This window comes from Cervus canadensis, chromosome 20 (genome assembly GCF_019320065.1).
Source record: "Cervus canadensis isolate Bull #8, Minnesota chromosome 20, ASM1932006v1, whole genome shotgun sequence".
Lineage (NCBI taxonomy): Eukaryota > Metazoa > Chordata > Mammalia > Artiodactyla > Cervidae > Cervus > Cervus canadensis.
The window spans coordinates 2,832,079-2,856,998 of record NC_057405.1 but is presented as its reverse complement, the minus strand read 5'-3'; the positions used below and the strand labels follow the sequence as shown (position 1 = coordinate 2,856,998).

Sequence of the window (24,920 nt, the reverse complement as noted above, 5' to 3'; positions counted from 1 at the left end):
GGTCTTTGCCGTCTGTGGCAGAAAACGATCATACAGTTAGAACATGATGAAATAGGGTTATTGTTAAAAATTCCTAGTACAAAGAACTTTTGAACTGGTACATACAGATCAATCAACTAGAAATAATTTTAACTGAAAGTTGCAGATGATGATGAAGTGATGTCAGTTTTAGTGTTCTGTTAAACGCTTGCCAGTGTACCTTAATCTCGACCTAAATTTCTCCTGTTTTGTCACTCCTGGGCATCTTCTGAGCAGAAACTTGCCAACCCGGCAGAGTTATGCCAAATTGGCAGTGTCATGATGGAGAAGTATGTAAGATAATTAAGGCAAGACTTAAACTTCTTCCTGAAGTAAAAGGCTTGTAAATATATGTGCTTTACTATTTAGATCATGTATGTTAATATTTAAAAATTAGCCCAGTAGTCATAATTCATAGTGGCATTTAGGATCTTGTTAACTCACATTTTAAAATGTCAAGAAAATAATAACGTTTTGTTAGCATTCTTGTGAAAGCTTGTATTACTCCAGCTGATGTTAGTTTCATGATTGGGAGACCATTGTGCTACATGTGTGACTCGTGTGAGATTGGTTTAAGACATGTATTGCTTTGTATGGATACCAGCCATAATAGTGACACAGTCATCTTTGTTAAGGTCTGGATTCCCTGGAGCACAGCCTGTTTCCATGGACAAGCAAAACATTAAACTTTTGGAACAGAAGCCATATAAAGTAAGCTGGAAAGCAGATGGTACTCGGTAAGTTAGACTTCTGAAAAAAAAAAAAAAATTCGTGTTACTAAATAACGCAAATGCTTGAAGAATATTGCTTTGTTGTGAGAGAAGGTTTGCACTTTGGGGAGTGACATGACCAGCAAAATAAGCCTGTTTCATATATTGTATAGTTTTTGTTTTGTTAGTATTCTTAGTTTTCTACTACAGTTATCTCTTTCATTTTCTAAATATTTGGTTTCAGGTTTATGTTAGTTTGACATGAATCTATACCAGATTTAAATTTGAAAGTACTTTTTCTTAATTATATTGTACTTTTTGGCATGTCTGCTGTCCACCACCTTGTCTTTAATGGTTCTTGGGCACTTCTAAAATTAACAGATGTATTATAAGTTTATAATCTAAAAATTACCAAGTCCCCTGATTCATTCTATATTTTATTCCTTCGATAGTTTTTCTTTTTCTGTTACTCCTTACTAATACTTTTTTGATTTTATCCACTCTTAAGATTCTATTCTTACAACGGAGCTTAGCTTCACGTTTCATATTCCTAAGTTTAAAAATACTGATTAGTAAAAATTTTATGCTTCCTCAATACCATTTAACTTTTTCTCGATTGTAATCTATTTTATATGGCTTTGCTATATATGTATTTATTCATTCAGCAAATTTTATACTAGTTGAAGTAACTACTTTAACAGATATTAATATAGAAGTCACTAATTTTTTCATAATGAAGAAAATATTTTAGAATAATCAGAGTGTATGTATATGTGTGTGGGCTTCTCCGGTGGCTCAGCAGTAAAAGAATCCACCTGCAGTGCAGGAGATGCAGGTTCAATTCCTGGGTCAGGAAGATCCCCTGAAGGAGGGCGTGGCAGCCTTCCCCAGTATTCTTGTCTGGAGAATCCCATGGACAGAGGAGATTGGCAGGCTACAGTCAATAGGGTCACAAAGAGTCGGACACAACTGAAGCAGCTTAGCATGAACACACATGTATGTGTGTGACATATACACACACATGTGGGGCTTCCTTCATGACTCAGAAGGTAAAGAGTCTGCCTGCAATGTAGGACACCTGGGTTTGAGCCCTGAGTCGGGAAGATCCCCTGGAGAAGGAAATGGCAACCCACTCCAGTATTCTTGCCTGGAAAATCCCATGGACGGAGAAGCCTAGAAGGCTGCCGTCCATAGGGTCGCAGAGTTGGACATGACTGCGTGACTTCACTTTCACTTTCCTATATATATATATGTATATTTTAGTTTTTTTCCAAGTTTGTTGAGATACAATTTGACATGGCATTATGCAGGTTTAAGGTGTTCAAATTGTTAATTTGATACACATATATTGCAAAATGGTTACTGCCATGGTGTTAACTAGCACTTCTATCACTTCCATAATAACCATTTCTTTTCGGTGGTGAGAACATCTGAGATCTATCATCTTAGCAATTTCCAAGTATATAAGTACAGCAGTAACTGTGATCAGCATGTCGTGCGTTAGACCCTCAGGACGTATTTGTCTTATCACTGGCAGCTTGTGCCCTTTGATTGGTGTCTCCTCATTTTCCCGTCCTCTCATCCCGTGGTAACTACCATTCCAGTTTCGCTTTCTGTGAGTTTGGCTTTTTTAGATTGCACATATAAGTGACACCATTTGTCTTTTTTTCCTTATTCTGCTCAACTGATGTCCTCAAATTCCATGTTGTCCCAAGTGACAGGGTTTTCTTCTTTCTCATGGCTGAATAATATTCCTCTGTGTGTGTGTATATAATATACATTTTATATATATATGCACTTAGATACAGCATTTTTATTCATCTGTTGGTGGATAGGTTATTTTCATATCTCACCTATTATAAATAATGCTGCAGTAAAAATGGGAAAGAAAATAATCTCTTTAAGATCCTGTTTTCATATTTTAGTTTTTAAAGATTATTTTGAAGATGATATAAGTTGCATTTGATTTTTATGACAGTTTTTGAATGTCAAAGTGATAATTATATCTTTTTTTATCATGCCGTCTTCATCTACATTTAACTTTGTGGTGGTGACCTTAAAAGATACCTATGGAGATACGGAGTGGGTACAACTTGATTTTACTGTTAATATTTTTATAACTACTATTGTAATGCCAATAATGAAGTAAGAGAAAATAACTCAAAGTACATTTGCCATAAGAAGTATGTAATGCTATGGGGATAATTTGTAATAGACAAACAAAAGTCTTTTAATGAATTGATAGCCATAATGAAAGCAAATCTTATGAGAACTGAGACTTTTGTTTTTTTAACCACTGTGTCCTCAGTGCCTAGAATAGTGCCTGGCATGTGATGTTCAGTTCAGTTCAGTTGCTCAGTCGTGTCTGACTCTTTGTGACCCCATGAACCGCACGCCAGGCCTCCCTGTCCATCACCAACTCCCGGAGTTCACCCAGACCCATGTCCATTGAGTCGGTGGTGCCATCCAGCCATCTCATCCTCTGTCGTCCCCTTCTCCTCCCACCTTCAATCTTTCCCAGCATCAGGGTCTTTTCCAGTGAGTCAGCTCTTTGCATCAGGTGGCCAAAGTACTGGAGTTTCAGCTTCAGCATCAGTCCTTCCAATGAATATTCACATGTGATGGGCACTCAGTAAATGTTTATTGGATCAGTTAATCATTGAAAAGCTGCCAATGTCTTCGCCTGAAAGTTATGGGAACACTTGCGATGGTTGTGAAATTTCTGAGATTTTAAATGTGACAACTCTCTGTCACATTAATTTCCAAACAAAAATGTAAACCATGTAGCCAGAGCAGCAGCAGCAGCAGTATAGTTCAAAGAACGTGACACACGGGGTAGGGTAAAGCTAGATGACCCTGAGAAGAATGCTTGGATTCATGTAAGATAATGGCAGTCTGTTACCCAGTAGGTTTGCTGTAAAAGGATTAAATAAAGTAATTCCAAACAATTAAGCATACAGTGGACGCTCAGTAAAAGATAGTTACTGATATTCTCACACATACTTCTTATGTATGTGTATTATATGTGTGTGTGTGTATATATATATATAATGTATATATGTAAGACACATATATATACAAGCATTCTTGCTTTAAGAAAAATAGAATACACAATTCATTGTAGTTATTGCTTAGCTCCTGGTTTTGAGTTTTTATATAAGCAATTCACTAAATATATACATTTGAAATGTAAATTGTATTTTTTTTCCTCATAAAAATGTCCTATGCCTTTGTTATAATTGAGTGCTAGACACGTGGTCATGCTATGCTTGCCCTGACAAATGCTCCGTGACTGCAGAAATGGCTGTTGTGTAGACGCACTGTCTGTGATGTGTTCAGGGGGCTCCGCACCGCTACCGCTCTAGTGGCGTTTGTGCAGAGCAGTGTAATTGCCCCAGGTGGTTGCTGACTCGCCTGGGTCCTTTGACGCGTGCCTCGTTAATGACGTCTGCAGCAGACGTTTCTTCCGTGAGCGGAGCTGAGTGTTCAGACAGCAGTGGTGTGGCCGGGCAGTGAGGCGCTGCGCTAGAGAGGTTTTATACACTGAGAAGGGCGTTAAAGAGGCTTTAGATGTCTCTGGAATAATTTTCAATGAACTGCAGACAGATAATGTTTTATGCTGTCTAGGAACAGAATGAGTAAGTCAAATTATTAACAATTCAGTGATGTTATATTGCTATAATTTAGATTTGTCCACTTAGCTGTTTTTTAGTTCCTCTTGAGGGAAGATATCAGAGCAGATATAAATTTCTGTTTAGTCCTAATTTTCTTTTGATCACAAAGTAAATAGTTTCTTTTCTTTTATGATCTATAACAACTTTGACTGAATATTGTGTTTAATAATAATTTACATGTGTCTTATTTCCTAGTAAGTATTAATTAGGGCCGTAACATTGTTTATCTAATATTTAGAAACTCACCCTGTAAATAAAACTATACCTGGAAAGGATTTTTAATTTGTGAACTCTTCTAGGGAGACTTTGTTTGTGGATATGTTTGAGGGGGTGGAACCCAGAAAATAAAGTATTTGCTTTAATCTTGTGACTAGATAGAGGCAAAATTGGCAGTATGACTCTGGTCTTCTGCAGCTTTCTTTCTTTCCCCCTTCATTGTTCTGTGTTTTAGAGTTTGGGCTTCTAGGATATGATTTAACATTGTTTTTCTTCATTATATAGTTAGCTCATTTAGGAACTTCATGAAAATTTCGCACCATATTTCTGATGATAACCCCAAACCAGGTTCCATCATTTGAAGACTTCAGTCCTGTTTTTTAACACTTTCATTAGAACTATTAATACCGTGAGGGTGCAAGGCCAGTTTTTCTGCATCTGGGAGGAACACAAGAACGCTGTAACTCCCGTGTTCCTTTCTTACGTTCTCTTCATGGAGAAGGGAGACAAACAAGGAGTATTAGCAGTTGATCGGAGCCTCTGTTTATTGATCTAAACCTACAGTTGGTAATATCTGGCAGTGAATTGGTTAAAAAAAGAAAGTAGTGGAACTCATTTTACTCTTACTCCTTCTCTAAGCTCAAATCTTACTTACTGTTATTTGAAATAGACAAAAGTGGGGCTGCTTTGGTTGTTGAACATTTTGGAGCAGCATGTGGGATTGTATTCTGGGTGGCCTCTTAAGGTCAGCATGGAACTTTTTAGGATAGCCCGTCCCAAATGACGCTGGATGTTTGGGTTACATTGGTGGCTCAGACGGTCAAGAATCTGCCTGCAATGCAGGAGACTCCTGGGTTGGGAAGATCCCCTGGAGAAGGGAATGGCAACCCACTGCAGTATTTTTTCCTGGAGAATTCCATGGACAGAGGAGCCTGGTGGGCTACCGTCCGTGGGGGTCACAAAGAGTCGGACACGACTGAACAGCTAACAGTTTCACTTTCGCCACTGTGATGGTGTTACCAGCATGTGTGCACGTGTGCTTTGCCGCTCACTCACGTCTCACTGTCTGTAGCCACATGCACTGTGGTCCCCCAGGCTCCTCTGTCCATGGACCTCTCCAGGCAAAAAACTGGAGTGGATTGCCATACTCGCCTCCAGGGGATCTTCCCAACCCTGTGGCTCCCACATTGGCAGACGAATTCTTTACCACTGAGCCACTTGAGAAGCCCCTATTACCATCATAGTAAGCTTTTATTTAAAAAAAAAAAAAAAATCCAGAGATCCAAATTCAGTAGGCTTTAGTTGGCTTTGAGAGTTTGGTTTTCAGAAGCACCCCAGCTACTTCTGATTTCTAACCAAGTCCAGGAACCACTGCCCTTAGTGCCCCGTTGGATGAACACGGTTTAAAAATCAGTGATCTAAACCAGAGCAATGTTTGAAAGTCAAAAGTGTAGTTGCTCAGGCATGTCCAACTCTTTGCGATCCTATAGACTGCAGCCCTTCAGGCCCCTCCATCCTTGGGATTTTCCTGGCGAGAATACTGGAGTGGGCTGCCACTTCCTTCTCCAGGAGCAGTGTTTAGCCAGCCATTGAGTTAAAGACATAGATGAGGATTTGTCCATTCCTTGATTAGAGGAGATTCATATAAAATGGTTGTTAGCATGATGTTCAATAAGTGGTATTGTTACCACAGTGTAAGACTCCATGGGCAGTCGTTTTCACTTGGTAATCATTGTTTAGTTTCTCAGAATCCATTCAAAATTCTCCTAGGTTGTGGGGTAGTTACTGTATAAGAATAAAAGTAGGTATAGGACAAAAGCAGTCTGATATTTTAAAGTCAGGCATTTGAAATAGATGTCAGTTAGTCACATCTTTAGGACTTAGCAAAGGATAAAAAGGACCCTTAAATATTAATTTCTTAAACTACTTATTAATATGAGAGTTACTAATTAACAGAGATACTATCTCTGAAATGCTACTTAAGAATAGAAAATCAACTGAATTCATTACCAAATTTGGCTCAAAAACTCTTAGAGCCAAACAGAATATACACAGGTAAAACCTGTGTTGCAAACATGAGCACAGTCCCTAGTTAAAATTTGAGGTTGTCCGTATTCTAGGGGTAGTGAGCATCTGAGACTTCGAAACATTAATAAAAATCCCTTTTGTTAATATTCCTAAATATATATGTATTTAAATAGAGCTATGTATAGAAGTCAAATATATGAGAAAATACATATTAACAGTGATAAAATATATTTATATATAAAAATATATATTAAGTGATATATACATTTATATTTGGTTTAGTCGCTCAGTTGTGTCTGACTCTTTGTGACCCCATGGATTGCAGCACGCCAGGCTTCCCTGTCTATCACCAGCTCCCGACTGACTGGTGTCCATCAAGTCCAGACTCATGTCCATCTGGTCATCCAACTGATGGATGGTTATCCAAGTGATGGCATCCAACCATCTCATCTTCTGTCATCCCCTTCTCCTGCCTTCAATCTTTCTCAGCATCAGGGTCTTTTCAAATGAGTCGGCTCTTCACATCAGGTGGCCAAAGTATTGGAGTTTCAGCTTCAGCATCAGTCCTTTCAATGAATATTCAGGATTGATTTCCCTTAGGATTGACCTGTTTGATCTCCTTATAGTCCAAGGGACTCTCAAGAGTCTTCTCCAGCACCATAGTTCAAAAGCATCAATTCTTCGGTGATCAGCTTTTTTTTATAGTCCAACTCTCACATGCCTATATGACTACTGGAAAAATTATAGCTTTGACTAGACGGACCTTTGTTGGCAAAGTAATGTCTCTTCTTTTTAATTTGCTGTCTGGGTTGGTCATAGCTTTTCTTCCAAGGAACAAGCATCTTTTAATTTCCTGGCTGCAGTTACCATCTGCAGTGATTTTGGAGCCCCAAAAATTAAGTCTCTCACTGTTTCCATTGTTTCCTCATATATATTACATATATATATATACATTAACAGTGATAAAAAACCACCTGATCCTCCATATAAATGGATATGATATATACTCTTCTGTTATAAACTATGGAAAACTATCAGGTTTCGCTCAAATCGCTTTGTGATGGTAATTGGAATTGCCTTGCCCCTTTGACTTAGTGGGCTTTCCTCAGCCGGTAAAGAATCCACCTGCAGTGCAGGAGACCTGAGTTTGATCTCTGGGTGGGAAGATCCCCTGGAGCAGGGAAAGGCTACCCGCTCCAGTGTTCTGGCCTGGAGAGTTCCACGGACTGTGTGGGGTCACAAAGAGTCAGACACAACTGAACGACATTCACTTTCTCTTAATGGCAAAATCTGTATCTTTGAAGAAATAGTATTTATTGCTTTACTAAATAACTGTGAAGCTACTTTAGGAATTAGAGGATCTCAAAGGCAATATAAGACACGTAGGAAAGCAAAATACAATTCTTGACCTTGAAGCAGCTTTAAGATGTAGTAAGAGATGTGGTAAAATTGTGTATAGTACAAAGCACGATAAATAAGGAGAGGTAACAAAGAACTGCTTAGGAGCATTACTTGATATTCCATATGAAATATGGGTGCTCATTTTGATTTTAGGAGTATAATAATGGGTATCCTAGATGGATGTTTACTTGTGATAGTGGAATTAAGAAGAGATACAGACACAGTTGTTATTTAGTATTGCCTCATGCTAACCTCACTGGAGGACATCTACTCTCATCTCAGCTATAGAGCTACCAGTGTGAGGTATGAGCTACTTGGATGAGATGTTAAGGGAATTTTCATACTTATTTTTTTTCACAATTTCATGATCCTTTAAGAAGTGGTTATTTGCTCACATGCTCTAGTTCATTATTATAGAAATGGTAAGTACTAGGTTGACTGAAAAGAAAATTCACAAAAGAGTTTGTGAATCAGTGAAAAAGTGTTTGAAAGAGTTGTAATTTTTTTTAAGGAAGGTGTGCTCCATATAAAAGAAAATTGGAAGTAATCAATCATGTCAAGGGACAAATGTAAAAAATAAACAAAGTCTTTTGGAATATTTCTTTTGATCTTTTCTTCTCATGAAGACTGATTATTTTATAAAAATCAAAATGTTTTCACACCTTTCAGCCCCTTTGATATGTAAGCGCTGCCCAAACCATTTTTTGTGGCTTTAAAATTTCATCCCAGATCAAGGTAAATCTTGAGAAATCAATGTGGCTTTTTATCCTCTCTAATGGAAGACCAGTTAAAAGGATATTGCTTATTTTACATATTTAATTTGTGCGTGACTATGAAGTTCTGAAAAGCATAACCTGTAATATTCATGGTAATTAGTGCAAATAAATATACCATTTGATTTTACACTTTGAAGTCTAATGATACTCTGTATTCTCATTGTGAACAGAGCTACTTAATCTAAAAATAACTAGTTAAAATAGCCAACAGAGGCATCTTATCCTCAGAACAGATAGATTCATGAGATTTGTTTACTAGTATTGGAACTAATTACCTGATTTGTGCAATGAATAATAATTTTGCAGTTTTCTATTAACTTGAAAGATTTTCAAATCCTCTTAATTAGGTCAGAATCAATGAATATGTCTATACCTTATAATTAGTGCATCCTAAATATTTTTCTGTTTTATTAAACATTTTTCTATTAGATGACTAAAATAAAATTTATTAAGGTAAGCCTTGTTTCAGATTAAATAAATCAAGTAATTTTAGAAAGCTTATGATGGAAGTCACTTCTCCATCGCCTCTTTCTATCAGTTTTATTCCCTAAAGGCAACCACTGCCCGCCACCTACTCCGTTATTGCGATACTTGCTTTATTGTGGTGGCCTGGAAATGAACCTGTCATATCTCCCAAGGTCTAAGGCAACCACTTTTAACCTTTCTTTTTTTGTTTCTTTTAATTTATCTGTGATAATCCTCAAATCTGTGAGTAACATGTTTATGTTGATGTTTATTAGTTAACTTTAGGTGAGTTTCTAATATGATCATGAGAATGTGGCTCACCAATTTCTCTGTGCCTGTCTGTTCTTTCTTCTAGTTTCTTATCATAGATAAAACTATTATTGTTAGTTCCTCATTTATCATGCCTCTCTATTTAATCTTCCCTTTATTCTAATAACCCTCACATAGTATTTCTTAATTCTTTTATTTTTGAGTTAATTGATTATTTTGGGGCATGCTGAGCAGCATGTGGGATCCTAATTCCCCAACCAGGGATTAAACCACACGCTCTGCATTGGAAGATGGAGTCTTAACCACTGGACTGCTAGGGATGATGACCCAGTGTTTCTTAACTCTCGTAAAGATGTAAACTTTAGAGTTCCAGGTCTTCCATCTACTTCTTTACATTAGCTCTAACTTTAATATTTTCAACTCTGTTTACGTTTACATGCTGTTTGTTAAACATAAGGTTTTTGTTTTTTTTGTTTGTTTTCCGTAATGGTTGATTTAAATGGTGAAAAATACTTAAAATTTTTTTCTTACTGAATTGTTGTTTAGATTAGTGGAAATGAATGTATTTCCTTTTTTATGACGTGAAAAGAAATCACTCTGAGAAGTAAGCCAGAAAGATAAAGAACAGTACAGCATACTAACACATATATATGGAATTTAGAAAGATGGTAATGATAACCCTATATGCAAAACAGAAAAAGAGACACAGAAGTACAGAACAGACTTTTGAACTCTGTGGGAGAAGGCGAGGGTGGGATGTTTCGAAAGAACAGCATGTATATTATCTATAGTGAAATAGACCACCAGCCCAGGTGGGATGCATGAGACAAGTGCTCGGGCCTGGTGCACTGGAAGACCCAGAGGAATCGGGTGGAGAGGGAGGTGGGAGGGGGGATCAGGATGGGGAATACATGTAACTCCATGGCTGATTCATGTCAATGTATGACAAAACCCACTGAAATGTTGTGAAGTAATTAGCCTCCAACTAATAAAGAAAAAAAGAAAAAAAAAATCACATCACTAGCTGACTACTGGGGAAAAAAAAAAAAATCACTCTGATTTTCTAACACATAGGGACTTAATACATGGAATTGCTTACAAAGACATTGTGAGGACAAGAAACCAAAAGGGTGAGAGGTCCAGCGAGCTGCCGCTGCCTCCGGTGGGCACCTGCTTAGCACTTGCTGCCCAGCAGCAGGAGGAGGTGGCTGCCGCTGTTGGGACCACGCACCCCTGCCTGCCAGCAGCCACCCCCGGGGGTCTGCCCTAAAGAGCCCCGCTGTCATCCTGGGGCTGCTGCCTTCAGTGCCAGTGAGATGCTGATAGAAGCAGGTCAGTAGGTTTTCCCCTTCCCCTTCTTTCCAGTCTCCTTCCAGGGAGTTGGCAAAGGAATCGGGGTAGGGTCGTTTGCTTACTTCTCAACCAAGATCCATTGAGAGCAAGTGCTAGGATGGAGCTGACCACTAAAGACAGCCACCTTGCCCAGAGTTCAAAGTCATGCCTTCTCTGCCACTTCGAGTAGAATGTTCCTTTTGTCAAGTTTAAATAGGTTCTTTTTCACTCTAGTCATTGCCTTTACCCTATAATCAAGTTTTTTCAAAGTTTTACTCATTTTATTTCTTCTTTGAATTATTTTTTGTTATCCCAAAGACTTTTTTCTCTTTTAGCCTTCTGTGATTTTTGGCCTGTGTATATAGCTCTGTTCCCAACTTTTATCCTGGTTGGATCTAGCTTTCTGGATTCTGTGTTTTTTTTCCCCTCCCTCTCTTCCCATCCTTTCTTTTTAAATTTAGGTATATTCTCTTATTTTGCAGGAGTATCTCCTTTAGTCACTTCCTAAGAAAGTATGTATAAGAACTAACCCATAGGCATGCTTAGGTGTATGAAAATGCTGTTCCTCTGGTCCTGTGTTTAGTAATTCGACTGTGTATAAAAGTTTAGATTAGAAATGATTTTCCCCCGGAATAACAAAAACCTTAATTTCTACTAACCTCTGCCACTGATAAAAGTTGTGTTATCACTCTGATTCTAGTGCCTTGTAGGTGGTTTGCCCCTGGAAACTTTTAGAATTTTCTCTCTGTTCTTGTGCTGAAGTTCTTCAGTGACCAGTGGATGATTAATTGTGTGGGTCTACACCACCCTCCCTCCACCTTTCCATTCATTGGCACCTGGTAATCACTTGAATCTGAAAACCTGAGTGCTTCCATTCAGGGTAATTTTGTCTCTCCTATTTTATTTCCTCCTTTTTTCCCTTCTGTTTTCCCCCTTTAGACCTACTATTGGTTGTTATACTGCCTAGATTCTTTCCTTCTCTAATCTTTTCTGTCATACTTTTCATCTGCTGGTCTCTTTTTCAGCTTTCTGATTGGCTTTCTCATTTTTTTTCCCTATACTTCTAATGAATTACTAATTTCAGTATTTATGCTTTTAAATTTCAAGAGTACATGCATTCTTACTGTCTGCTTATACCTTTCTTTGCCAACCTGTTCTTAATTTATGGACATGATACGATTTTGAATGTCTTATGGGAATACTCACTAGAAGGCATAGAGTTATTCTATTTTGAATCATCTTTCGTCTTCATGTTTCTGGTTTTCCTGAAATGTACAGTGATCCTTGGTTGGCTGCATTTGAAAAGGAGGCAGAAAAACTGCTTGAAAGAAATTTTGTGAACGTGGGCTGGGTTTGTCGCATTGACAGCTTCGCTTCATAATAAGCAGTTGTGCTTGGAGGACCTTCAGTCCTGCTGTGTGGAGAAGTCTTTGCTTCTAGGCACCGTTGCCCGTGTGGTAGTTGCTTTACCTCAGGGTTTGGTTCGGTTTTTTAAAAGAAGGGCCTTCCAGTCTTATTGATTGATGGCTTAGGAAATGGCTCACTAGTATGTCTTTTCTGTGAGTTGTGGGGATTTGATTGTCTTACGTAATTAGAAATAACCAGTTCTCTCCTGCCCACACTGTCCCTCTTGTCAGTCGGTGTCTCTGGGCCTGGATCTTCTCCGGGACTTTGTGGAACAGTCAGCTGCTGTTGTGGCTGTTGCTGCTCTTTCACTGTGCTTCTCAGCGTTTCTCCATCTGTTTCTTGTCCAGCAGAAATGTGTTGTAGTGGTTCATCCGCTGATGCTCTTCCTTCCTTTCCTTCATTGACTTCATTGATGTTTGTTATATTTAGTTGTCTGTTCCCACCTGACTGATTATCTGAAGATTGTTGTTGTTCAAGACTTCCCTGGTAGCTCAGGCGGTAAAGATTGCTGTTGTTCAGTCGCCAAGTCCTGTTGGACTCTTTGCGACCCCATGGACTGCAGCACACAGGCTTCCCTATCCTTCACTGTGTCTCCTAGAGTTTGCTCGAACTCATTTCATTGAGTTGGTGATACCATCCAACCATCTCATCCTCATGTCCTCAATTTTTCCCATCATCAGGGTCTTTTCCAATGAGTCGCCTCTGATTACCTCAAGATTACCCTCCAAATTTAGCAGCGTAAAACAACACACATTTGATATCTGATAGTTCTGGGGAGCAATTTAGCTGAGTCGTTCTAGCCACTGTCTCTCACGGGATTGCTGTGGGACTGTCATCTTGAGGCTCCACTTGCAGGCTTACTCCTGCGGCTGACGGCAGCCTCAGTTTTTGCTGATTGCTGGCCCGGAGCGTCCATTCCTTGCCTTGTGGGCCTGTCCATGAACTGGGTGGAGAGGAAAAACTTCGGGCACCTGCTTGTGTTTAGCGTTTGGGAGTCTGGATTAAACTGGGGAAAGAAGAGTGAAAACTAAGTTTATTCGTATGCCTGTGGGAGTGCACAAAAGAAGTGATTCGCTAAATGACTAAAGTTAGTGAAGTTCTTCTATGGGAAGAACAGATGGGTTTCTTTAGGAAAACCTGTTTTTAGGATAGCAACAGGAGATAAGAAAGCTGATGATAATCTTCGTTATGCTAACGTGATTGGTCTTTTCTATCTTCCTCATGACTGTAAAACTCCCCCAGAGAGGGGATTTAAGATAACTTCACTCTCAATCTCCTTTCTGAAACTGAATATGCTCCAAAGAGGCAATTTATGGTGACCTCACTTCCAGAAGTTTCTGCTGTTGTGGGAAGGCTTCTTTCAGCATCTCTTGAATCTCAGATATCTTCAGTTTAAAGTAATCTTCATACAAACTCTGGAGTTCTGTGCATCCTTGAATAGCTGCCTGAACATCCTTACTGCATGGTAGCCAGCTTCCCCCCGATCAAGTGATCCAAGAAATTCCAAGATATTTAAGATAGAAGTAGCAATATTTTTATAATCTAAGATAGCCTCGTTATAATGAACTATCTATATCCTCCAGAATGCATTTGTGGTAAGAGACTTACATTTTTTAAAGTAAATTATTAAATATTTTATAGCATTATCTCCAGTGATTTAAGGACCATATTTTGAACTAGTTTATTTAGTGATTTATTATGCAGATTCATCACCAAAGCATTTTTTTCCAGTTGCTTCTGGTTTAGTTTTGGCATTTTGTGATTACACTAGATGGCAGCAGAGGGCCGGCTTTAACTCAGGCTTGTTTTGTGAGGCAGCGCCCAATGCATCGTGCATCTAATACATCCAAAAATGCTAGTCTGGGATTATTAAGAATTTAGTAAGGATTAGGGGATCACGCATACAGCAGTATTGAAAGCATAGAGGTTTGATAATGTTGCTGTGTTCCTTAATTTTGCCATGTTCAAATTCAAATATTTAAATTATTATATTTGTAGATGACTCTGTAGTATCATTCTGGAACTGTTTTTGTAAAAACCATTTAGCCACATTAAAGTTCCTGACGGTGTTTTGTTTGATTCAGGAAACAGGTATTTTTATGTGGGCACCTCCAAAAGTGAAAGGATAATTTGAAGATTCTATTTTATCCCATATGGGTTTTACTGTCAGTTGCTTGTGTTGGGAGCAAAGGAGTCTATAGAAAAACTCTTTTGGAATGTAACTCTTCTGTTTTAGATAGCGAAATTAATGCTCCAAAGGGTAGAACAGTTGTTGGACTTGTACATAGCATGTGAAGAGTAGTGATTTTGATATATGTGCTCCAGTTATATTTTGGGAAAGAAGTTTCTATATCTCTATGCTTTCTTGTTTAGAAATCATGTATCATAAGATATCTTTACTTTCTTTAGGAACTATATTCAGTTTTTGCATGTTAATGGTAATCTGGTTCCCTGAGGCACTGGTGTCTGTGAACTGGGCACAGAAATTGGAAATGAGTAATTCTGACAGCTCTTTTTTAAATTGTGAGATCTGGTGTGAGGATTTTATATGTGCCCGTCTTTGTACAGTATGTCCCTGGCTTTCAGCCCAGCTCTTCTGGCTGCTGCTGTTCTTGCTGGCAGGTGAGCTTTTTTGAACACGTTTTATTTTTGTAACATCTTAGACTTTAGGAAATTTAATTTTGAAAATATTTTTGCATGGGCAAAGAACTAAATTGTCTCCCTGTGAAATATTTAAAATGGCCTTTAAGTCTCTTAAGTGTTATGTTAGCCTGATAAAATATAACCTACTGGCTAGAAGCACAAAATACAGTATTGGTCTGGCCTTGGTAGTTGCCTTAGTACAGGGAGGCCATGTTATATTTATTTTTGTAGTCTCAGTGTTTAGCTACAGTATTTAGCTATTGAGATTGTTGCATCCGAAATTTTTCCTGGTACTTTTATGTGAACATAAACAAAGACCAGTGGAAACAAGTTGATTTCTAATAGTGTGGTCCTTTAAACATTTTGTACTATTATAATAGTGAAAGTGATCATTGCTCAGTCATGAATTGTAGCCCACCAGGCTTCTCTGTCCGTGGAATTCTCCAGCCAAGAAAGCTGGAGTGGGTTGCCATTCCCTTTTCTAGGGGATCTTCCTGACACATGGATTGAACCCGGGTCTCCCACATTGCAGGCAGAATCTTTACCATCTGAGCCACCAGGGAAGGGTCTTCTATTAATAACAGATGAGGAAATTAAGTCATTTAAAGCATTTGGTGCACTTAGATATAATTTTATGTATTTATATTTTTATATGTGCATGAAGCAGTATTAAATAAAATGAAGCATCAACATGTTATGCATCTTCTACATGTGTTTTTATTTATCCTTCTTAAAAATAATCTTAGTGGTGCTATTCATCTATTAAACATTTAAAACAATGGGATTTTTATAGTAAAATGTGTATGATAAAGTACAGTGTCTGTGCTAAAAGTAAAATTATTTCAAGTTTCTTATAGGTTAGATCTTTTTCTCCCTTTCGCTAAAATAGTTAATGAGAAAGATTCATTATTCTAGTATAAATAACACACACAAAAAGGATACTGCTTGTTTTATAGAAAATTTTTAATTTTTGGCAAGTTTTAAATGGTAGCTGTTCTGAATGTGTACTTGAAACCACCACATTATTTATCACAGTGTATGGTCAGTTTCAATGGCAATAAAGTTTTTAGAGGAAAATTAGTTTTACCTATTTTTTTAAAACAGGTAAAACCCACCTGGGCACCCCAGGTGGCTCAGTGGTGAAGAATCTGCCTGCAGTGCAGGAGACGTGGGCTCAGTCCCTGGGTTGGGAAGATCCTCTGGAGAAGGAAATGGCAACCCAGTCCAGTATGTTTGCCTGGAAGATCCCATGGACAGAAGAGCCTGGTGGGCTGCAGTCCATGGGGTCGGAAAAAAGTCGGACATGTTTTAGCAACTAAACAACAACAAGAACAGTTTTTTAAAATACATTTTAGGATTAATTTGTCTAAATATTTTTTGAAATTCAAAATACTGAAATGACATCTAGCATAAAATACATCCAAACTTTTCAAATAAGAGAGATTGTAAGCCTGTATTAGATATTCTGCATAGTCAATAGAATGAAGGACCTATAAAGATAGTGATGTAATAAAATTCTAAAAACAAGAATATTTATGTTAATATATTAACTTGTAAAAACAGGTTTATTTTTGAGAAGCAGTATAGTATAGTGGTTAAGAGCTTGGGTATTGAAACTAGACTACCTGGGTTCAAATCCTGAGGTTTCCATGCTTATTAGTCATATGACCCTAGGAAAGTTACATAACCCCTCTGTCTTCCAACTTGCCCATCTGAAAAATTGAGATAGCAATAATAATTACCTTCTAGATGTTATGGGATTAAGTAACTTCATCTAAAGCACTTAGAATAATGTTTGACACGTAGGAAGTGCTTGGTAAGTGGTGTTAATAGTTGCACATTCTACCAAATTAATAGATTCATTAAAATAAACCAAACTCTGACTTTCTGAAGAGGAATTCCATTGTCATGGTAAAATTCTATTTTTAAAATTTAAACCTGTTTAAAAAAAAATTTAAGATGTGGTTCATGCCCTTAAATGGTTGAAAATCTAATTGCGATATTAAAATGGGAATATGTGAGAGAACAATATGAAATATAATTGCCCATAAATGATGTGACATAGATTCTAGAACGTAGGAGTTCTTAGGAGGAGGATGACTAGTGAAGAGTGAGTAACATGGGCAAGAGGAATAACACAAAGGATGTCACGAGGTGGAAGCAGCCTGCCTGAGCTTGACCAGTTCTGGCCATCAGGCAGTAAGGTGTTTAGGCTACAGGAAGAAAATTATTTTACTGGTGACTGGTTAAATCCTTAGTTTATATTTTTAAACATGTCAGAGTTTTAATGATTGCTGAACCATGAGTCTTTGATTTAAATTTTGACTATTATACCAACTCCTACTTCTTCTTAAGTTATTCTTAAGTTTTAAGGTGGGAGTTACCTTATCTCCATCTTCTTGATGCTTAAGGTCACCTGGGATTGCTCCATCAGTTGATTAGCCCCGTTGCCCTCGAGGTACTTAAAAGGTCTATTTTTTGAAACTTGTATGGTATGGACAGAGAGCACTCTATAGAGATACAGAAGGCAGGGAAGCAAACACTTGAAGGATAGTTGCTGTCGAAGGAGAAGCAGCCAACCTACCTCTGTGACTGAAGAAGGAAAGCCAGAGAGCCAGTGCTGCCAAGACTCCTCAGGGGTTGTTCTGGCAGAAGGCACAGGGAGACCCTATAGCAACAGCTTATTTCCCACTTGCAGTTATAATTCAAGGACTGTTAGGTGAACCTTTTGGGGGTCTTTTGTGAAAACTTTTACTGGAAGTAGGTTGTATTGGCATTTATTCAGCTAGTCTAGGCAGCAGTGAGTTTCAAAAGTTGCCTAAGGTGGGGGCTTCCCTGGTGGCTCGGTGGCAAAGAGTCTGCTTATGATGCAGGAGCTGCGGGAGATGCAGGTTAGACCCCGGGGCAGGAAGATCCCCTAGAGAAGGAGATGGCAGCCCACTCTGATATTCTTGCCTGAAGAATTGCGTGGACAGAGAAGCCTGGCTGGCTACAGTCCATGGGGTCAAATCCAAAAATAAAAAAAAAGTTCCTTAATGTAAAATGTGAAAACTAGAAGGTTGTAATTGGAACTAACTTGTGATCTTGCTTAATTATTTCTTTCTCTTCTCGTTTGAATCCTCTCTGCTCTTTTTACCCTAGTCAGCAGCCAAACAAGAATATTTCTGTGACTAAGAGAGGAAAAATCTACTGAATATAACTTTTGAGCATACATTTTAGTGGAAGTTCTTCTTTTGCATGTTTGTAAGAATTATATCTATATATATCTATATATCTATAGATATATGTGTATATCTATATATCTATAGATATATATACACGTATATGTGTGTGCATGCTGATTGCTAGATTGAATCCGACTCTTTGTGATCCCGTGGACTGCAGCCTGCCAGGCACCTCTGTCCAGGGGGGTTCTCCAGGCGAGAAGAATGGAGTAGGTTACCATTTCCTTCTCCAGGGCATCTTCCCGACCCAGGGATCAAACTTGTCTCCTGCATCTCCTGCATGGGCAGGTGGATTCTTTACCACTGAGCCACCAAGGAAGCCCCATAATGTATATTATATGTATATACATGTATATATCTGTATCCATATATATTTTAATTTGGACACACAGTTCAGCTTGTGGGATCTTAGTTCCCCACCAAGGATTGAACCCATTCTCTTGGCAGTGAAAGTGTGGAGTCCTAACCACTGATTACCAGGGAATTCCCTTAAGTATAATTTTGTTTAAATTATCCTTTTACTAATTTTTATTTGATGTACTAGACTGGGACAAAAATGTAATAGTTTTCCATTATGTACAATAGCTTTTGGAGTTACCGTGTGTTTACTTATATATACCATTTTTGTTAGTAAATCTTAAGAAGCTGTTTCAATACATTGAAATATTTTAGGCTCAGGTTTGTTTTTATCATCTTAGTGTTTAGAAAACAGTTTCCTAGGCAGATTGAGACATGCACCTGATACAGGTTCCTTTATTTGGCTCTTTGAGTTATTGCTCACTCAGGTAGTGCAGCTTCTGATTTTACAAAATTTTCTTGGGTTATAACTCTTCATGGGAAAATTAAAAGGAGCTGTTTACTGTAGTTGTTGTCTCCCTTTGTGTAAATACGCTTATAAGCTTGAGTTTGAGGGCTGTGAATCACCTTCACAGGGAGTTACCAAGGGTTATTTTTCTACCAGTTCAAAATTTCTGGTTCACTTATCTTTTTCCTCTTTATTCAGAAGAGATGTCCTCTTCTTTCCTGCCTACAGGAAATGAATCCTTTCTCTCTTATCCAGTCTTTGTTTATCAGTGACCTCAACTCTTGTTTGGATTGTGTAAAGTAATAGTTGTGGTATTGATAATTATATCCTGCCTTAATTAGGTACTTACTGTGTGCCTTGGACATAATGTAGTATCAGTAACTTAAGTTTTATTACCATGTACCGGGTAGAGTTTTGTATCCTTCCTGTATTAATTCATTAAAAAAATTTTTTTTATGGTGGTAAAATACACATAATGTAAAATTTACCAGTTTAACTATTATTTAGTATATAGTTCAGTGGTGTTAAATACATTCATAATGTTTGCACACATCACTGCCACTCATGTCCAGAACTCTTTTCATCTTGTAGAACTAAAAGTCTATACCCATTAAGTGATAATTTTCCATTCCCCTGGTAATCACCCATTTTACTTTTGATCTTTCTGGTTTTTTTTTTTAAACTAATCTAGGTTCCTTAAAGAGGTAGAATCATGTGGTAGTTATCTTTTTGTGACTGGCTTATTTCACTTAGCATAATGTCCTCAAGGTTCATTTGTATTATAGCATATTTCAGAAATTTTCTCCTTTTCTTGGGCAGAATAACATTCCATTTAATATATATACCGCATTTTGCTTATCCTTTTATCTGTCAGTGGATACTTGCATTGCTTCTACACTGTTGCTGGTTTGGATAATGCTACTTTGAGCATGGGGGTACTAACTCATTTAATTCTTACAGCCACATTAGGAGGTGGAAATTTTTGATGAGGAAACTGCATTTTAGAGTAATCAAGTAATTTGTGCAAAATCACATAGCTAGAAAGAGCCTGTCTGGAATGTCTTAACCTCCACAGTGGCCTCCCACATACCTTTCTGTGTAGGGGCCTTCTCTTCTGCCTATGGATGTCTTCACTCCTATTTGGTGTGTGTATATATATAAAATAATTAACGGCTTGTAAGAAAATACTTTTAATACTACTAATGTTCACTAGTGAATAACACAGTGTATATATTATTTTATGTTTTTTAATATTTGTTACATTTTAGCTTAAATGAGCTCAATTAAAAGTAAAGTTGAAACTCCTTAAAGTAAATTTTAAGGCTCCTGCTTGCTCCTGCTGTATGCTTTCTTTTCTACCAGAGGTGGTACATACTAGATTTCAAGTTTTAGAAAACTTGGAGGGATAGAGCGAGTTGAATAGGACCTGTTACTTAGAGTATGAGAGATTCCTTGAAAGGGAGTTTTGAGTAAGGGTTTGAAGATAATGTATTTTAGGACAAGATGTAGTTTTATAGAAACGAAAGCTTGGCAGCAGACATGTATGTATTTCTGAGCAGTGGAGGATGGCAAAATGAGAAAGGGTAGGGCAGTTACAGTTCCGAAGTTAAAGCATATACCTTTGGGTTGGACTGTTATAGTCATCTTATAATATTTGATGGGATTTTTGGTTCCAGATGCCTGCCTGTTTTTTAGAGTCTGGTTGGCAAATCCTGATTGAGAGCCTGGTGTTACAGGCTCTGAAACTGAGATTTTCTTTCCAAAGCCTGTGAGAGCACTGGTACCACTCATACTTCATGAAAACGAAGTAAGAAAATTAAAAGTTTAAATTTTCGGGTGGTTTGGAACAAAAAGTTTACTCTAAATCTTATTAAAAAGTTGATTATTTGCATTATGTGTCATTAATTCTGTGAAATGGGAGGGAGGAATCCAGAAACTGATACTGGGCCCTGTGCCTGCCAGATTCTTTCCGCAGTGTTCATTTTTAAGCTTTGCGCAAGACTAAGTCTTGCTGGTTGAAGGAGGTTTCTTGAAATAGAAACATCCATGCTTTAAAAATTATTGCTGTTATTAGAAATAGGCATACATGATATTTTAGTGAGAAGGCTTAGATGATTTGTGATTATTTTTTTCATGGTAAGTACCCCTAGGTTTTCAAGAATTATTTGTGATGAATTATGTAAGTTGAAATAAAGTTTTTTGACTGCTAATTTTTCCACAGACAAAGTTTACCAAGTTTACCAAAGTTTACCAAGTTTACCAAGTACCAATCTTATGTTATGTTCACATAGTGGAAAACTTGCTGTAGAAACAACATATAGAATAATTTGACTATCCATGGGTAGAAGACATTTAAATGCTGGCAGACTGTTCAAATGTTCAGTCGTATGCTTTTGGCCTGCCATTTAATTTACAATTAACATGTTAAGATCAAAGTTTGACAGTTAAATTGGAGAGGAAGTAAATGGGCTTTGCAATTTAAATAATACAGATTGTCTGTTTAATTACTGTTGTGTGTATATAAGTGATCATGTAATAGAATGAAGCTGTGGGCTTAAAGTGAATTTAAGACTATAAAACTTTAATCACATCTGTTTCATGAATTTAAATTGATGTGATATGAAGATAAAAAGAAGCTAATCTTTTTGAAGAAGTCTGTTATGCTTTTAGAATCAATACATCAAAATAAAAATACCTGTTGGGTTGGAATCTTCTATAATGTTGAATGAAACTTTTGGTAGTTTCCTTGTTAAATAATGTTTATTTTTGTTTTAGTTGCCCTGGGTCTTGGTTGCACGCGGGCTTTCTCTAGCAGTGGTGCATGGGCTGCTCACCGTCGTGGCTCCTCTTCTTGCTCAGGCTCTGAGCGCGTGGGCTCAGTAGCGGTGCTACATGAACTTAGGGCTCCGCAGCCTGTGGGGTCTTCCCAGGCCCCCTGCATTGGCGGGTGGATTCTTCCTCCACTGAGTCACCAGGGGAGTCTGAGAATTTTCATAGTTAATTCTTAGGAACCGTGTCTTCCCAGTTATGTGAAGAATATGTTAGGACCGTGCCTTCATTTCAATGATTGTTAACAGCAGAAATAAAACATTTAAAAAAGGTTAAGTGGTAGTGTTACTGTTTGTGTGCATGTTCTCTTTAACTTGTTAATGTGAAAATAAGAATGACCTTAATTGAGTTCTTTGAATTTCTGGGAAGGTGAGATTAGGTAAAAACTGTACTCTTCCTTCAGATACTTTTTGTTTCCAAAGGTTGAAATGTTTGTGTCAGATAAGCAGATCATAGACATTATGTTTGGAAGCAAAGCTCATGTGTAGGATTATGTTGTTTTATCATCAAATATTGGTCTTTTTGTGGAAGCAGTACAGTGATGTTTTAAGTTATCTGAAACCTTTTTCTGAGATTCCTTACTTTAAGTTGGTAGACTTTAGGTTGTGTTTCCATAGAATTCTACTCTGAATGGTAGTTAGGTTCTGAGCCTAGCCTATAAGCTTGCTTATAAGGTAGGTAAGTTACTTACTGTGTGAAAAGTGACAAGATGTACTGTTCTAACACAGGTAACCAAACAAACTATATTGCAACAAATAGAAGACATTTATAAAAAACTCTGTTTTGACTCATTTGAAAACTCTCCTGAGAAAATGGATTTCATTTTTGTAAGATGAGATAAATTGAGAGTATGATACAGGTTGTGAAAGTGACTCTGTGACACTGATTTTTTATTTGGTCTAGGTGAAAACTCATATGACTGTAACTTCTTGTTTTTCATTTTTTAAAATTGTGGTAAAATATGCATAACATACATTTCCCTTTTCTTTAAAAGTTGAAAGAAATGGGGAAAAATGGCTTAAAGAGGACATGGATATACTTTGCAAAAAAGATTACCAAAGATCAAATTTACTGAATGGTGAGCTAGTGAGAGAAAAAGGCAAAGCATTCATAAGCCCCCATGGGGAAGGAAGAGGGCTGGAGTTTAGCAGGTCAGCTTTTCTTATATCGTTTCTGAAATAAGGTCTGACAGGTGTTGGTGGGGTTGGGGGAGTCTGACCAACTGCTCTTATGTCAGGAAGGTTTATGATTGTATATGGGGAATTGGCTCTAAACTGTGAATTTTCTTTATAAGAAATTTTAATGTAGCTGAATTTATTTCTCTGCAGTCTTGAGAATTAGGTTTCAGGAACTGTATGCCAGTTCTTTTGGGAATAGAAATGAGAGGTAATGTAGCTGGTATAGAAACAGTAGAGGTTTGGCAATGAATTCTTATGGGAGAAAAGATACAAGGGAAGGTAAACTTTGGGCTTAACGTACAGTCAAGGACAGGAAATAGATGGCGTATCTTTTGGCATGAGGTTATTGTGAAAAGAGCTAGTGTCATGTAACCGTTGGTATTAAGGATAGTTTGGGGAACATATTGCAGTGGGATTCTGCCGTGGGCACATTTAGCTTAACATGAATTCAGCTGTATATAATAGGCAAAATGGAAAAAAAGCAACCCAAAACTCAGCGTATCTATTAGCATTAGATCGACTATAAGCAGTGGAAACCAACTTCGGCTCATGTAAGCAAAGGGATATGTTGGAAGGCTGACTCTGAGGGGAACCAGTCCCAGAAAATGGGTAAGAATCAAGGGAGGCCTGGCCGCAAGGACCAGGGCCAAGGTCAGGCACAGGAGCTCTTGGAAGAGGAAGCCACTGTTGGCGTTTGCTAATGACGCCTCTGCCATCGCTCTGAGTCACTTTTAAGCTATTCCCGTGCCTCCCTGTCACTCAAGTTAAAAGTTTTGAGAAGGGAGTGTTTGGTTGTCTGGCTTAGATTCTGCCTCCAACCTGTTAGACACAGGGATAGAGAAAATCAGGACATTTGGTTTCCAGTGTAAAAATGGCAAGCTCCAAGTCCATACGCCATCACTTCCACCCTCCTCCAGTGCTCCATGGATCAGTAAATCGAGTGCACCCATTCCTCCTGCCAGAAGCCTGGAAGTCCCCTCGACTTCGCCCCTCAGCCCCACTGCCTGTCAGAGCGTAGTATCCTGTCTGTCTGCCTCTTTCATGGGTCGAATTCATCCAGTTACACCTCTAAGTTGTCATTGCCACTGCATTCCCACTTGGGGTACCGTAAAAACCTCATAATTTCTCTGGTCTACAGACGGGTTCCTGCCCTATGGGAGTACACATGATGTGGGGGTGAACTTTGGAAAATGCAGATCAGATTGTGCTATTACTCAGCTAAGATCATTTCAGTGGTCTGCTGTTTCTGAGCTCCCAGTCCACCCTTGTAAACTGTGCAGACTGTGTTTCTCAGACTTGCTTGCCAGCTCGCGTCCTTTTGAGTTTTACCGTGGGGTGCACTAGCAGGAACTTGGCAGGTGAGAGAAGGGACTTCCCTCATGTTTCTTTACCCCTTCAGCAGGTGGCGGCAGCTTTGCCTCCCCCCCCAGCTGCTTTTAGCAGTCTCAGCACGGCGGCACTGCTCCCTCCAGGCGTGCCTGCTGCGGGAGGTGCATTCTAGGCAGAGCAGTGCCACCCGCGTGTCCTCCCCCACGACGCTGTGTCTGCTCAGCAGCTTGAGCATCCTCCTTCTGTACTCCTCTGTAGAGACTGAAACTTGAGGTGCCGGGCTCCTCTCCTTAGAGGTCCAGGTCTTAGCCATGTGCTGCCACTTCCTTAGAGGTTTGAGCCCTGAGCTCCACTGACCTCCCCACCTCTCCCATGTTTCACAGGGCCCATCCTCCAAACTCCTGGCCTCTGCTAATGTGCCTCTTCCATTCTGTTCCCCCAGCCCTCTGGGTAGAGTACCTCCTGCAGTTACTCATCTCTTGATTACCTTCATTTTCCCTTCTTACCTTTCATCTTCCCAATATCTATGTAACCAGTTTCCTGAGGAATTACATCTCTTGGGTTTAGATTACCCTTTATGGTTTCTGTTTGTCTCAAAAGAGGGATTTTCCACTT

At 38.5% G+C, this 24,920-nt stretch overlaps 1 protein-coding gene across 2 annotated transcripts in view; it reads left to right on the top strand.

The window, feature by feature from the left end:
- RNGTT (RNA guanylyltransferase and 5'-phosphatase) overlaps positions 1 to 24,920 on the top strand; it is a 223,844-nt gene that overhangs the window by 38,537 nt on the left and 160,387 nt on the right. For both annotated transcript variants that reach the window (XM_043438970.1, XM_043438969.1), the window contains exon 8: positions 654 to 755. In XM_043438970.1, the coding sequence (XP_043294905.1) occupies positions 654 to 755 (102 nt within the window). The remainder of the gene's footprint in view (positions 1 to 653; positions 756 to 24,920) is intronic.